Below are 14,105 nucleotides of genomic sequence, written 5' to 3'. Positions count from 1 at the left end.
CCTAAACACTCCGCTGCCAGCCTGGTTGATGCTTAACTGCTCCCCTGCCAGCCTGTTTGCCCCCAACTTCCCTCCTCTGCTGGCCTGGTCACCCCCAACTGTCCTCTCCTGCAGGGTTGATCACCTCCAACTGCCCTCCCTTGCAGGCCTGTCCCTCTCAACTGCCCTCCCTTGCAGGCCGGGTGCCTCCCAACTGCCCTCTCCTGCTGGCCATCTTGTGTCCACATAGGGGCAGGATCTTTGACCACATGGGGGCAGACATATTGTGTGTTGGAGTGATGGTCAATCTACATATTACTCTTTTATTAGATAGGATAGAGGCTTGGTGCACGGGTGGGGACCAGCTGGTTTGACCTGAAGGGTGTCCCGGATCAGGTGGGGGTTCCCTTGGGACATGGGGTGGCCTGAGCGAGGGGCCTGTGGTGGTTTGCAGGCCAGCCACGCCCCCTGGCAACCCAAGCAGAGGCCCTGGTATCTGTAATTTATTTTTCTTCTACAATTGAAACTTTGTAGCCTGGAGCGGAGCCAAGCCTGGGGCTCCCTCCCTGGCCGGCAGCCATTTCTGTTGCAGTTAATTCACCTTCTATAATTGAAACTTTGTAGTCTTAAGCGGGTAGGCCCGGCCAGGGTGTGCGGAAAGCTTTGCTTCCCCTGTTGCCGGGAGCAACCCTGGCCTGCTCTCTCAAGCTCCGTTCTGCCACCATTTCTGTTTGAATTTGTTTACCTTCTATAATTAAAACTTTGTAGCTTGAGTGGAGGCTTAGGCCTGGCAAGGGCAGGCGGAAAGCTTGGCTTTCTCTGTTACCTGGGAAACCTTGCTCTCTGTGGCTGTAGCCATCTTGGTTGGGTTAATTTGCATACTTGCTCTGATTGGCTAGTGGGCGTGGCTTGTGGGTGTGTCGATGGTACGGTCAATTTGCATATTACCTTTTTATTAGGTAGGATGTCATTTATTTCTTTATTTTTGGTGGGTAGGTTGGCTATTTATATCCTTACCCTCCCCCTTTCCTTTTTGATTCTTGCTTTTTTCTAAAAGTTATATTATAGAGCTTTCTGATTGATATATGATGCAAAGTTTTCACAGACTTCCATTTGTTTTGTATTTTTGTTAAAGATGTCTTAATTTTTTATGTAGTCAAATAGCTCAATCTTTTCCTAAATATTTTCCTAAATGGTTTAAGAATATTTTAAAAATGAAAGGATCCTTACTTTTCTCGATGGAGAAAAATATTTAATATATATGTGTGTGTGTATATATATATATATAAAAGCCTAAGCAACCGCTCGACCAGTAGCTATAATGCACACTGACCACCAGGGGGCACTCAATGAAGGAGCTGCCCCCTGGTGGTCAGTGAGCTCCCACGGCGGGCGCAGCGTTCAGCTAATGGGCGCCAGGCTCATGGTTCCCAGTCCTGCCATTGGGACTGACTGTGTGTGAGCCCACGGCCACTTCTCCGCAAGGCTGCGATGACGAGTGGAGGCTGCGATGACGAGCAGTAGCTGCGCAGTCATGGGTGCGCTGGTATAGCCCTAGGACAGGCACAGAGACCGCAGCGGAGAGGCAGCGAGCCTACTGAGCAGCAGCAGTGGGCGGTGGTGGCAGGTGCAGCAGGGCCGGCGTGAGCAGGAGTGGCAAAGCGCCCAGCCCGGGCTCAGGCTCCTCCCTGGCCTACTGCCGCTTCATGCACTACTTGGTGCTGTGTGGGATCAACGTGGATAGCAGGCTGGAGCTCAACACGAGGTGGCGGGTAAGGCCAGGCTGCAGTGGCGCGGAGATCCACTGATCCCCGCAGGCCAGGCCAAGGGAGCCTACCAGTACACGAATCTGTGCACCAGGCCTCTAGTTATACAAATAAAGAAGCTAACTTAATGTTAATTCATTCAACTTGTGTTATTTACATAATACTGCAAGAACAGAATTTAGGACTGACATTATCATTTTTATTTCAACATGTCTAATGTTTAACATTAAAATTTATACAAGGTAGAATGAAAATATGGAGGGGGTGAGGAAGGATGAACTCATGATTTTTAAATACAAGGTATTTCTTAGCTCTGTCCATTGGAAAAGGTCTAGAAGCAGTGACTCCTCAATCACAATAAATGTACCTAACATCCAGGTTTTTTTAAATATAATTTCCCACTAAAAGGGATTCAGGTTCTTTGGACAAGTGGCTGAATCCAGGGTGCGGCCATGGAAAGAACAAGATGAACCTGGAACACACTGTGACAGAAGTAAGGAAGAGCTCAAAAACTGATGGAAACATGCCAAAAGGATACAGAGGCCAGTTTGAAAGGGATTCCACTGGCTATATAAAAAAACAAACTTGAGAATCAATTTAACACATTGAATAAAAAAGTAATACATGAGTTCATACTAGTACAAATATGGCAAACCAAACAAATGAAAAAAGAGAGTGACAAGAAAACAGAGCCGTTATTTATGGTAGTTGTCAACCAATAAATGTAGAAGTAATGACAGAGTCAGAAGATTAACTACTGTTTTACATTCACTTTGGTAGTAATTTATTCTGGTGAGAATTATCAGTGTATGCTATATCTCACTGGGTGCAAATATGTTGGAGAACAGGATATTTATATTCTCAAAGTGACTCCCCACAGAGTACATATCAATTATAAAGGAAGCAAAGATAGCTTTACAGAGAGAAAACAGACATGACCTTAACCTAATAATCATGTTAACATCATCAATAATGGGACAAACCTGTGCCTACTGAATTGATGCACAGAGGAGGGCATAACATCATCTAGTACTCTCCAGCCAAAACTGTTTAAACTAAATCTGATTATGAGGAAACAATCAGACAAAACAACTGGTCTGAATTCTTTAAAAAGTACCATTGTCATGAATGACTAAGAAAAACTGAGAAACTATCATAGATTAAGAGATTTTGAGACATGACAACTAATTTTTTTATCCTGGATCAGAAAAAAAGAAAAGGAATTGCTAAAAAAGAACATTCTGGGAAGTGACAAAATTAGATTATGGGCTATATATGAGGTACTTTTTTTTGGTACCAATGTTGAATCTCCTAAGTTTCGACATTGCATTGTGATTATGTAAGGGAATGCTCATCTTGTTAGAATAGGATTGACAAACTTTTTCTATAAAAGGCCAGATAGTAATTGGTCTCTGGTGAAACTACTCAACTCACACTATAGTGTCAAAGTAGCCATACACACACATATATAGAGAAAGCAAGTATGTCTAGTTTAAGAGCAACTGGTATTCATTATACTATTTTTTACTACTTTTCCATAAATTGGAAAGTCTTCAAAATAAAAAGTTAAAAAATTAAGTAAGATAAGCACTATGTCCCTATTTAATCCTCTCAATTATTTCATTTTTATTACCCATATCTACAATTCTTTGTTGTTTTGGTTTTTGTTAATCCTCACCAGAGGATATTTTTCCCATTGATTTTTAGAGAGAGTGGAAGGGAGGAGGAGAGAGAAACATCAATGTGAGAGACATTATCAATGGTTGCTCCCTGGATGCACCCCAACCTGGGCCACGGATGGAGCCTACAACCAAGGTACATGCATGCCTATGACCAAAATCGAACCCACGACCCTTCAGTCTGTAGGCCGACACTCTAACCACTGAGTCAAACAGGCTAGGGCTCTCTCTAATTTAAGATCACAATATTATAACTGTTCCATAAACCTAGAAACTATGATAAATAATATCGTTAAGAGATGAAAGAAATCTACTGCCCTCCTAAAGCATAAAGCCTCTAAATTAAGTTATATGTAATTAGAATCACTGTCTAGAAACATTGCTCTTCAAAATACTTCTAAGACTAATAAGTCCCACAAAGGCAGTGATTTGGTCCCTTTGCTCCTAATGTGTCTCCAGCCCCTAGGAAGACTGTATGGTACAAAGTGGGCACTGATAAATATTTACAGAATTTAAGAATTGACTGCATTGTTTAAACCAGAATCCTCTTAAGAAATGCCAACCCATTAACATTTTTTCCTTTCACTTATTTCCATTATCAACTTTCATTTGTATGTTTTTAAAGCTTTGTATTTATAAAAACTCAAATAAGAATAAAACATGTCCAATAACTTTTAACATTCAGGTCTAACAAATAGTTATTATTAAGTAAATACTTAATCTTAAATTGACCAAAATACAGAACCTGAATTTTGTGTAAGTTTGTTCTAAAATTCACATGATCACAACTATTCTACAATCCTATAAAAATCTACAAAATGTGAACTTCCACAATTTGCCACTTTTGAATAGACCTTTCCTAACACCCAATTAACACATCACTCCTGCATGCATGTAAAGAAATTCAGAGCCACTTTTTATTCCCTCAAGCAAAATAACCTCCCCTCTTTTTTCTTACTAGACTACATTTCCTTTCTTAGTCAAAAACATTCAGCCACATACTTAGGCTAAACTAGTCCACAGAGTAATCTTAATATTAGCAGAGTAAATTATGATACTTTAGATTTTCAAACAAATAAATAAAACTTTTAAATAAAATTAATATACTTATAAAGTGATTATCCCCCCACACACAAATAGGAAAAATCTCCAAATTTAGGAGGTATTTTACTGTTATTCATTATAAAAGCAAATAAATTGACCAGTAGAGGGCACTCATTTACAAGGGGGAGAAGAGCTGGTCACAGCCTTGAAGAGAACTTCATTTACAAAACTGCTATTACCTTATTTTAAAAACAGAATGTTTTAATAGGAAGCTAGAGTATACACACATACACACACACACACGTGAATGTATATATAAGTAAATAAATAATGTATTACTGGTTTAGAAAAGGTAAAGCTTAAATCTGTTAGAAAATCTAACATAAACCTTATTCAGGGACTTGAGTTTAACAATTTAAGAATGTTTAAGGCTGCCCTAACCGGTTTGGCTCAGCGGACAGAGTGTCGGCCTGCGGACTCAAGGGTCCCAGGTTCGATTCCAGTCAAGGGCATGTACCTTGGTTGCGGGCACATACCCAGAAGGGAGTGTGCAGGAGGCAGCTGATCGATGTTTCTTTCTCATTTATGTTTCTAACTCTCTATCCCTCTCCCTTCCTCTCTGTAAAAAAATCAATAAAATATATTTAAAAACAAAAAGAATGTTTAAGGCTATGTGTAACACATATTAGGGTCTCAACCTCAGCACTGCTGACATTTTGGGCCAGGAAATTATTTGTTGTGGGGCTGTCCTGTGCATTACCCACCATAGGTGCCAGCAGTTCCCCGCCTCAAGTTGTGACAACAAAACATCTCCAGATATTGACAAATGTTCCCTAAAGGCAAAGTCATTCCTCATTGATGACTACCGACACACAGAAAAGCCAGAAAAATAATAGCTTGCAAGTTTACATAATGCTTTTTTAACACCATTTTTCAATACAATTTAATGTTACAAATTTTCTCGCTATAATTTAAATACCCTATTTAGCAAGTAAAAGAAATTCCATAAATAAAGTTTATGTATAAAAAAAAACAGAGAAACTGATAAATCTTGGTGATTATAGCTCAGAGCACTAAAGATAGCACAAATCAATCCAATTATGAACCCATTCTTCCTTACTGAGGAAGAAACTATTTCATCAAAGAAGGGCATAAAAGTTGGACTGAATTATAAGTGTGTAACACTAACAGAAGCATGCAGATGTCAATGAAATTAAGAGCTTGGAAAAAAGATTTCTTTCTATATCTATTTTTACTAGTATACTATATCCATTAGATACATATCTACAGTAATAAAAGAGAAAGATTCAAGTTGACCATACCTCCGTGACGCCCATCACCCAATCAGGAGTGAGTATGCAAATTAACCCAATAAAGATGGTGGGCTAATTTGCATATGCAGAGCAGCTGTACATGGTGGGATGCTTGCTATGAGAGGGAGGGCGGGGGCGGAGGGAGCTACAGGAGTGGCGCTCAGGCCGAGAGCAAAGACTTGCAGGCTCCCAGGTGGCCAGGAGCCAAGCCAGGGGAAGGAAGGCCTAGTCTTGCACAAATCTTCTTGCAACGGGCCTCTAGTAATATACTTGCTAATTGATCAACTGATCATTCTGATTTCAATGTCTTTAACTACTTGTTTATTTTAAAGACAAGATTTTTCTTTTTCTATCAAATTTTCCCTTGCTAAATACATTATAGAGAACATGTTTTCATAATAACAAGGGATCTCTAAACTATAAAAACATACATTATTTCTAGCCTGGTTATTATGCTTAGGGGATGGCTTTGAGTTTTTAGTAATCTTGCACCACTAATGAGGTATTTCATTATCTCTAGAACTCTTTGATGGACTTCATAAAAGATAAAGGTAAAATCTTTCAGAATAGGTGATTACCATGTACATAGCCTCAAATATAAACATGCTCCACAAATGTGTCATTCCTATCTAATTCTATATCATATCTCTGCCATTAAGATGCCATTAGACAGTATTTAAGATCAAATTTTGGTATACTGATATGAATTAGCTTCCAATATTAACTATTTCTTTGCTTAAAGAGTTATACAAGGATAGAGTGGAAATTCCATTTAACTTAGTCTCAGAAAACTTAAAATGCCACCACTTACTAGGCAAGAATCTTAGGCAAGTTACCACCTCTCAGAGACCATTTTTATCTATAAAGTGAAAGAAACAATGACCACCTTCCTTATCTATCTCATAATATGAAAATATTGGCAAATTTTAAACCACTAGAAAATATGGTATTACTTGATTTAAAAAAATTTTTGCAATTTCTTTCCATTTGTTTTAATGCAGGAAAACTGATGAGGATTCCAAATGTGCAGTCTATGTCCTCTCTCATTTTCTCTCTGACCTACATTATTCACCACCAATCAAAACCTAACAGCAGTAGTGATATCCCCATCCTCCTTTTAAAGTTTTTACAAAAACATCAAGTTAGCATTTTGCTTAACTGCTTATTAGAATAAACTAATTCTCTTACCTTTCTTGTAGTTGAACTATACCCCAAGAATCTAGTGTGTTAGTTGCCTCAGAGACAATCTCTACATGATACCTTTTCCTAGGTGGCTAAACTAGCGAGGAACCTCAGTTTCAAAGTTCACAGGTAATCGATGTTCCCAGAGTCAAGTCTTCTGGTTTGACAGAAATCATAATCAGAGTTATGGGTTTGAGTTTATAAATATTTTCTACCTTCCCCCAAAATAAAGGATTAACTTCTAGATTTAGTTCTATTCTATTTATATTGCACTTTAACAATTGTGACCAAAAGGTTTCCTAACCTATTTTATCACATTATCATACATATAGCATTCATGACCTCTGGTAGGAAACAGTATAATGAAATTCCTCAGATTTTCAGAGAAGATGAGGGTACTTCTGCTAAAACCATCTTCCAAAATCCTAGGAACAGTTTCATGCTTAACCTGAATTCTATTTAAAACTTCCTTTCACTTCTGATTTAAATGGTGAAGTATGCCAAGTAGCCTTGGCTTTGGAAATGAGTTAACTATTTAATACTCCTGGAAAACAAAAAAACAAAACAAAACATAGCCATCATACAGCATTGAACAGACTTATCGAGAGCAAATATAGAGACTATTATATAGGTGGTTCACTTCAGTAGCACTGTTCCCTTTTACTGCAAATTCTTAAACGTGGAAGCCAAATAAAAGTTGCTCCTCTGTCTAAACCAAATCTTTGCAAATACATGTTTATTTCTTCATTTTTTTCCCTGTAGTACCAAAAATATTTAACATAGAGGCCCAGTGCATGAAATTTGTGCACAGGTTGGGTCCCTAGCGGCTGCTGGCTGCCAGCTGGGGCCTCCCTTCCCTGGCTGCTGGCCGGGGCCTTCCTTCGTTCCGCGCCGTCCCCTGCTGTTCAGCGCACATCATAGCAAGCGATTGAACTCCCGGTCGGTCAAACTCCCGAGGGGACACTTTGCATATTAGGCTTTTATATATATATAGATTTCCTTATAAAACTTATCTAATCAATCCTCAGTTCTAAATTGCATAAACATCTTCCCAAGGCACCAAAGCCCTCAGAACCTACCTCAGTACAGTCAACGACATTACACAGCTTGGGACGCAAAGTTCTGGGAAACTTTTCAAAGTTGACTTGAACAATTGGTATATCACACCTAGAATAAAATCTAGGGGCTTGGATTGCTTTACCCGGGGTAAAGAAGTCTAAGAAATAATCCAACCATATAAGTCTATTTCAAAGATGAGGCGGTATTCTTATTTCCATCTCCACTGATGTGAAACTTAACATGAAGTTTCAGATTATGCATAAAATATAGTAATTCTGGATATGAGTTAACAAGGACAGCTGTGCCATTCCCTCCTACAGGTCTTTGGGATTAAATTAATCCTTATGTGCTTGATACTACCTGACCTCTCAAGGTCTCCTTCAGGCCTTCATTCTATCATTTTGTTGTTGGACTTTAGTGTGGTGATTTTTCATTAAAAGTCTGAAAATTATTAATCAATTTGTAATAAAAAATTCTAATATTTCCTTGAGTAAATTAAAGTGCTGCAAAGCAAAGGATTGGTAGTGATATATATATATATATATATATATATATATATATATATATCTGAGATATACAGTCATCTATATATGTAAAGGATGAGCTTTTAAAAATGCATCAGGTAGCTGTTGATTCTCCACTACTTCAATATGAAGAGGAAACAGGGAAATACTAATTACATTTTTTAATCAGCCTTCAAATGATTATACTTCACCAATACAATTCAAATCTAATACATGACATCAAAATAACAAAAAACCTATAAAAATAATAGCCACATTTTAAAAAAATGACTGTTAGGTACAGGTAAAATGTATATTCACATTTCACTTTCTCACAAAACTCTGAAATGCACACATACAAACACAGAAGGAATGTCATGAAACTTGAGATTTCCCAAGAGAAAAAAGGCTCTCCATATCTATGGTTATGTATAACTTCAGAGTAAAGCTTTAAAGCCTAAATACATTTCTGATAACTTAATAAAATTATTTTCAGTATAATTGTCTTGTAATGCAACATTTTTGTACCCAAAGGATGGGCCTGCACAAATCAATATGCATAATATTAAAACAAGATTTACCTCTATTGTAGGATCATATTCATCCACAAAGTGATTCTGAATTAGCTGTATCGTCAAGGCACTCTTGCCTACGCCACCAGCTCCAACTACCACAAGTTTATATTCAGTCATTTTCAGCAGGCCTTATAATAAAAATAATGAAAATGTAACTAAATTAGAACAAGTATCACACATGAGATTAATAGAAGCCAAACACACTATCAATGCCTTTTAACACAAATTCACCTTCATATGGAGAATTATTTCAAATTTTATCTCACAAAATTCAATGATAAAAACTTCAGTTAAGTACAGATGTGTATTGTAATGAATCATACTGTATTTACAAACTTGCCCATTCAACATTTCAGAAAAAATGCATTCAGAGTACAAAGTTCTTTTATCATATATTCAGGTTGTTCTATCTAAACAGCCAGTCTGCTGTTCTATAGCAGTTAATGGCTCTCAAAGGAACATGCCATGACTTTACTCAGTACAAGTGTCTAGCACAATGCTCTGATACCCTGTGGATACACCCACATAAAACTACTGACAGCTATCTCTCCTAGTTTGGCTATGGCCCCTAAGAGTTACAAGTGGATATGCTGAGTGTCTTTGTTGGAGCCAAGAGCTACAGAAAACTTTTTAAAAGAATCATCATAGTTCTCCTTGGTAGTTAGAAAGAACCAGACAGTGGGATGGGAGTGGAAGGAGGGTGGAAGAATTGTCAAATAAAGTTCACTGTGTAGTGAGAAAATAAAAATTGAGACACCAAAGTAGGTAAGGACAATACTTTAAAAATATATATATGTGTATATATATATATATATATATATATGTATATATAATTTATTTCAGAGAGGAAGGGAGAGGGAGAGGGAGAAACATCAATGATAAGAGAATCATTGATTGGCTGCCTCCTGAACACCCCCTAACTGAGGATCGAGCCCGAAACCTAGGCATGTGCCCTTGACCGGAATCAAACACAGGACCCTTAAGTCTGCAGGCCAACGCTCTATCCACTGAGTCAAACCGGCTAGGGCAGGACAATAATTGATGAACAATTTAATTTGTAAAATATCTGCTGGGGAAAATAATGGTATAAAAACTGAGAGAACTTGGAGAATTTTGAAATATTAAGCACAGTTGATTTAATCATCAATCACAACATATAAATCTATATTAGTGCTGAAAAACAGTACTCTGCACAAGAAAAATATAATTATATAAAATTTAAAAATAAGCACTGCTTTTAATAAGAAATTTTTTAAAAGATGTGAGTGAATAGTTCTCAGGGATCCACACGACTTTTACTCTTTGCATCTCATCATCTCCCAACAGTTGCAATAAATATTGACAATTTGTAAGGTTATCAGTACACGACTGAAAATATTTTTTAGTCAGTTGTTTCAAACTTTTTGAAATAAAATGAATTTATTTAATTTTATCTTCTCTCCCTCAATAACTACATGATATTATTACAAATAAGGAACCATGAAAAGAATGGCAGTAAATGCACAATGTATTATAAGTAGTCCCAAATTAATGAATGTGCAGATATAAACACTATATACATATAGCACCCTATTTACTGAAGGCCAAAAATTATCCAAATAGTCCCAGAAAAATAAAAGATAATATGGTTTTCCAAATGATAATATACTAACCACCTCCTTACCCTACTCCTGAGCCCCCTCACAGAGAGCATACAGGCCAGACAACTGCTGTTATCAAAGACTGTTATACTCCAGATCCCTGGCCTACTCAGTGCCACCTAGCCTTACTTGCTCTTGTCTAAGGCCACCTTGGGAGCCACTACAAACATGTATCTCATTCTGTTTGCTCCCACTTTTTATTCCAAATACAGGCTATAGCAAATGGAATAGATGAGAATCACACCAAAATGTATCCCTGCCCACCAAACTCTGCAAAATAATTTGGATAGCCTAACTCTGCAAAAGTGGTCCAGGAACCCATTAGGCTTCCCAAGGCTTTGGGGGAAAGAGGGTCCAAGAGGTTAAAAACGATTTTCATAAAAATTCTACATTGTCAATTACCCCTTCCACTCTTGTCCTTTTACAAGTGTACGGTGGAGTTTTCCAGATGTGTGATCACGACAGACTGCAGAAGCAGATATGAGGATCCAGATGTCTCCTATTGTCATATAATTAAGATTTGCAAACGTGTTAAACAATGCCACCCTTCTCACTAACTTTTTTGTTTTGAAAAAGTTATTTTTCATTAAAAAATGCTATTTATGTTACCAAGTAATGGGCTCCTTGTTCCTGTTTTTAAATGAATGAAGAAATGTGTAAAATTCTGTTTTTGTTTCTGTGATGGTAAATATTGACATACCACACGTTGGGATCTTCAATAACTTTTAATATAAAGGGATCCTTACACCAAAAAAGTTTGCTAGCCTAGGAGATCCTGTGGACAGAGACTGGATTAGAACTTAATTTGATAGACATGTGTGAACCCTGAGAGAAACACACCTTCTGGTCTACTTGTTTATGAGTGGTTGTTTCTGGGGAGGGGGGGATTCCTTAAACTGGATTATAAAATCAAATAATATTTAAGTCCAGGAGAGAAAACTGGGTTCCCAAGGAAGCTTACTGAAGATCACATGCCAGAAGGAGCCCCCTCACCCAAAGCTACAAAAGCTAGCAAGGGGTGGAAATGTGATCAGAACACAAGATCCAGTTAAGGGAAGAAAAAAAAAATCACTTTTATTTATCATTTCATCTACTACCTCTTAAAACCAAGTGTGCCTGTGGATGGATAGTCTCAGAGCAAGCAGCATTACTATCACCCATATTGGATGTCTATGTTGGAGTCAGCATTTTGGGCCTAAGAGGGACATCTCTCATATGGTTCACTCTGAGATGACTATTATGAACAGATTTTGTACCTTTACAATTCCTTTTTAGATGAATGTCTCCATTACAAATGTAACATGTATGCTGGGTAAAAATTAGACAATACCTCTCCGTTTTTAACCCCTTGTTTTGATGGATTATTGGGACTGAAGGTTAATTTAGGACTCCAGCTATAGCATGCACCTGCCTAAGAGTATTTCAGGCAGTTGGCTGGAAGACTGCTACCATGAAACTCCTCCTGTAACTCAGTTTTAAAGCAAAAATTTTTGAGTGCTGTTTAAGAGTAAAACCTCTGGGGGATGAGGGTCAAATTTGTAAGGAGGAGGGTAGCATCAAAGAGCCAAGGGACAGGACAAGAGCAGGTAAATGAAACTTCAAGGATGGTTCTGGCTCTTCCTGTCCACACCAGGGAAAAGCCCCGCTTCTGCTCTGCGGGTTTTCTGCGTGGGGTTTTAACTTGACCAAGCAAAACAAGAACAGACCTTCTGGGATTAACTTTTTCCTTCTCACGAAGTCACGGGCTCTTACAGTGTAGGGTGTTGGCCACCTGTTCTTCCACCACCATCTCTACCTCCTCCTTTGTGGCGGCCACAGCAATGTCACAGCCATGCATGGGGGAGGGGAGCCGTCAGGAACTCGGCTGCAGATGCATTTGTTTTTTTCCTCCCCCAAACACAATAACCTCCGACAGTGGTCTCTAAGCACTTTCCTCTGCTCTTCCAAAGCGTGACCTCCCCCAACTCCCACCTCCCCCCCTGACACAGTGAAAGGGGACCACTAGCCGTCGGGTCTGCGCTCGAGGGCGAAGTTGATTCCTCCGTCCTTAGAGATGCTACGAGCAGCAGGGAAGGCGGCCCCGAGGCCAGCCGCGCGCGGGGCGGGGAGGAGAGGTGCGGGAGCGAAGGGAGAGGGCGAGAAGGACGCCGAGGGGGAGGGGAGACAGCGCGAGGGGAGTCACCTCCGCCGCCCCCCGCCGCCCCGCGGGGCAGCCCGCCGGGCCCGCGAGTTTCTCCGCGGCCGCCTCCCCGGCTCTCGGGGAGGAGGAAGGAAGGGGTTCCCCGTCCAGGAAGCAGTACCAGCGGCGACCGCCTCTAGCCTCACCCTCCTCAGCCCCGCACCGCCTATTCCTCCTTCCCCGCGTCGCCGCGTCCCCGCGCCTCCCGCCGCAGACCGCCTCCCCCCCCCTCCCTCCGCCCCACAGCGCCCGGCCCCCGCCCTCCCGGGTCCCGCGACCCTCCCCGCCCCGCCGGGACCCCTAATTCATTCACTCGCCGCCGGCCCCGCCCGGCGCGGGCGCGGAGGGTCGGGTCCAGGGCAGGGGCCCAGGCGAGGAGGTCTGCTCCATACCTCTCTCCCGCACCCGGGAGCCGCCGCGCCTCTGGCCCCCGCCGCCGCCTTCAGTGCCCGCACCGCGCTCGCGCCCAGTCGGAAATGGCGGGGGCCCGGAGTCCTGGCCGAGCAGCCGCCGCCGCCGCCGCCGCCGCGCCGCTCTGCCTCCGCCGCCGGAGCCGCCGCCTAGGGAAATCGAGCTCCGAGCGCACCGATGGGCGCGGGGCCGAGCGGCCGCCGAGGGCAGGGCTATCGACGCGCTCGGCGCTCGATTCCTCTCCGGCGGGCGGGCGTGCGGGGCGGGAGCGGCGGAGGGCGGTGTGGGAAGAGGGAAGAGAGGGAGGCGGGGAGGAGGAGCGGGGAGGAGGAGCGGGGCCGGGCCCGCGGAGGAAGGGGTGGCCGGGGCGGCGGAGGGTGGGGGAGGCCAGCCGGCGGGGCGGCGGGGGGCGGGGGGGAGGTGTTACTGTTGGACCCACGCGGCGGCCCGCCCCCGCCCCCAGGCTCTCGCCGCAGAGCCCAACCCGCAGCCGCAGATTCGGACCCCAGCCGCCTGCGGTCGGCCACACGCACACCGCCAGCGAGCCTGCCTCACCCTTATCGCGTCTACACGGAGAAGCTGCGAAGATCCCGCCGGCCCTCGGGATCTGCCGACACTTGTTCACATTGACTGCACGTAAATAAACAGGCGGTCACCCACTGGGGGAGGGGGCAGGCGGCCCCCCACCCCAGGGCTCTCGGATCTTGGCTGGGTTATGACCCGCCTCACACGGAAGCTGGGAACCTAGCCCCGAGCCCTGACCCACCTGTCCAAC

General features: G+C 41.9%; 1 protein-coding gene across 4 annotated transcripts in view; it reads right to left on the bottom strand.

Annotated features, from left to right (window-relative positions):
• KRAS (KRAS proto-oncogene, GTPase) overlaps positions 1–13,491 on the bottom strand; it is a 42,491-nt gene extending 29,000 nt beyond the window's left edge. Inside the window, exons 1-4 of one of the 4 annotated variants that reach the window (XM_054719216.1) lie at positions 13,312–13,340; positions 12,447–12,541; positions 11,143–11,239; positions 9,107–9,228 (exon numbers count right to left, since the gene is read on the bottom strand). In XM_054719216.1, coding sequence (XP_054575191.1) covers positions 9,107–9,217 — 111 coding nt within the window. In that variant the 5' untranslated portion in view covers positions 9,218–9,228; positions 11,143–11,239; positions 12,447–12,541; positions 13,312–13,340. Of the gene's footprint in view, positions 1–9,106; positions 9,229–11,142; positions 11,240–12,446; positions 12,542–13,311 lie in introns of all 4 variants that reach the window. The other 3 variants (XM_054719217.1, XM_054719215.1, XM_054719218.1) reach the window with 3 other exon arrangements.
• Positions 13,492–14,105: the final 614 nt, after the last annotated feature.

The sequence above is a fragment of the Eptesicus fuscus genome, chromosome 7, assembly GCF_027574615.1.
Source record: "Eptesicus fuscus isolate TK198812 chromosome 7, DD_ASM_mEF_20220401, whole genome shotgun sequence".
Taxonomy (NCBI): domain Eukaryota; kingdom Metazoa; phylum Chordata; class Mammalia; order Chiroptera; family Vespertilionidae; genus Eptesicus; species Eptesicus fuscus.
The sequence above is the reverse complement of the archived record's forward strand: the minus strand, read 5'-3'. Positions and strand labels throughout refer to the sequence as shown.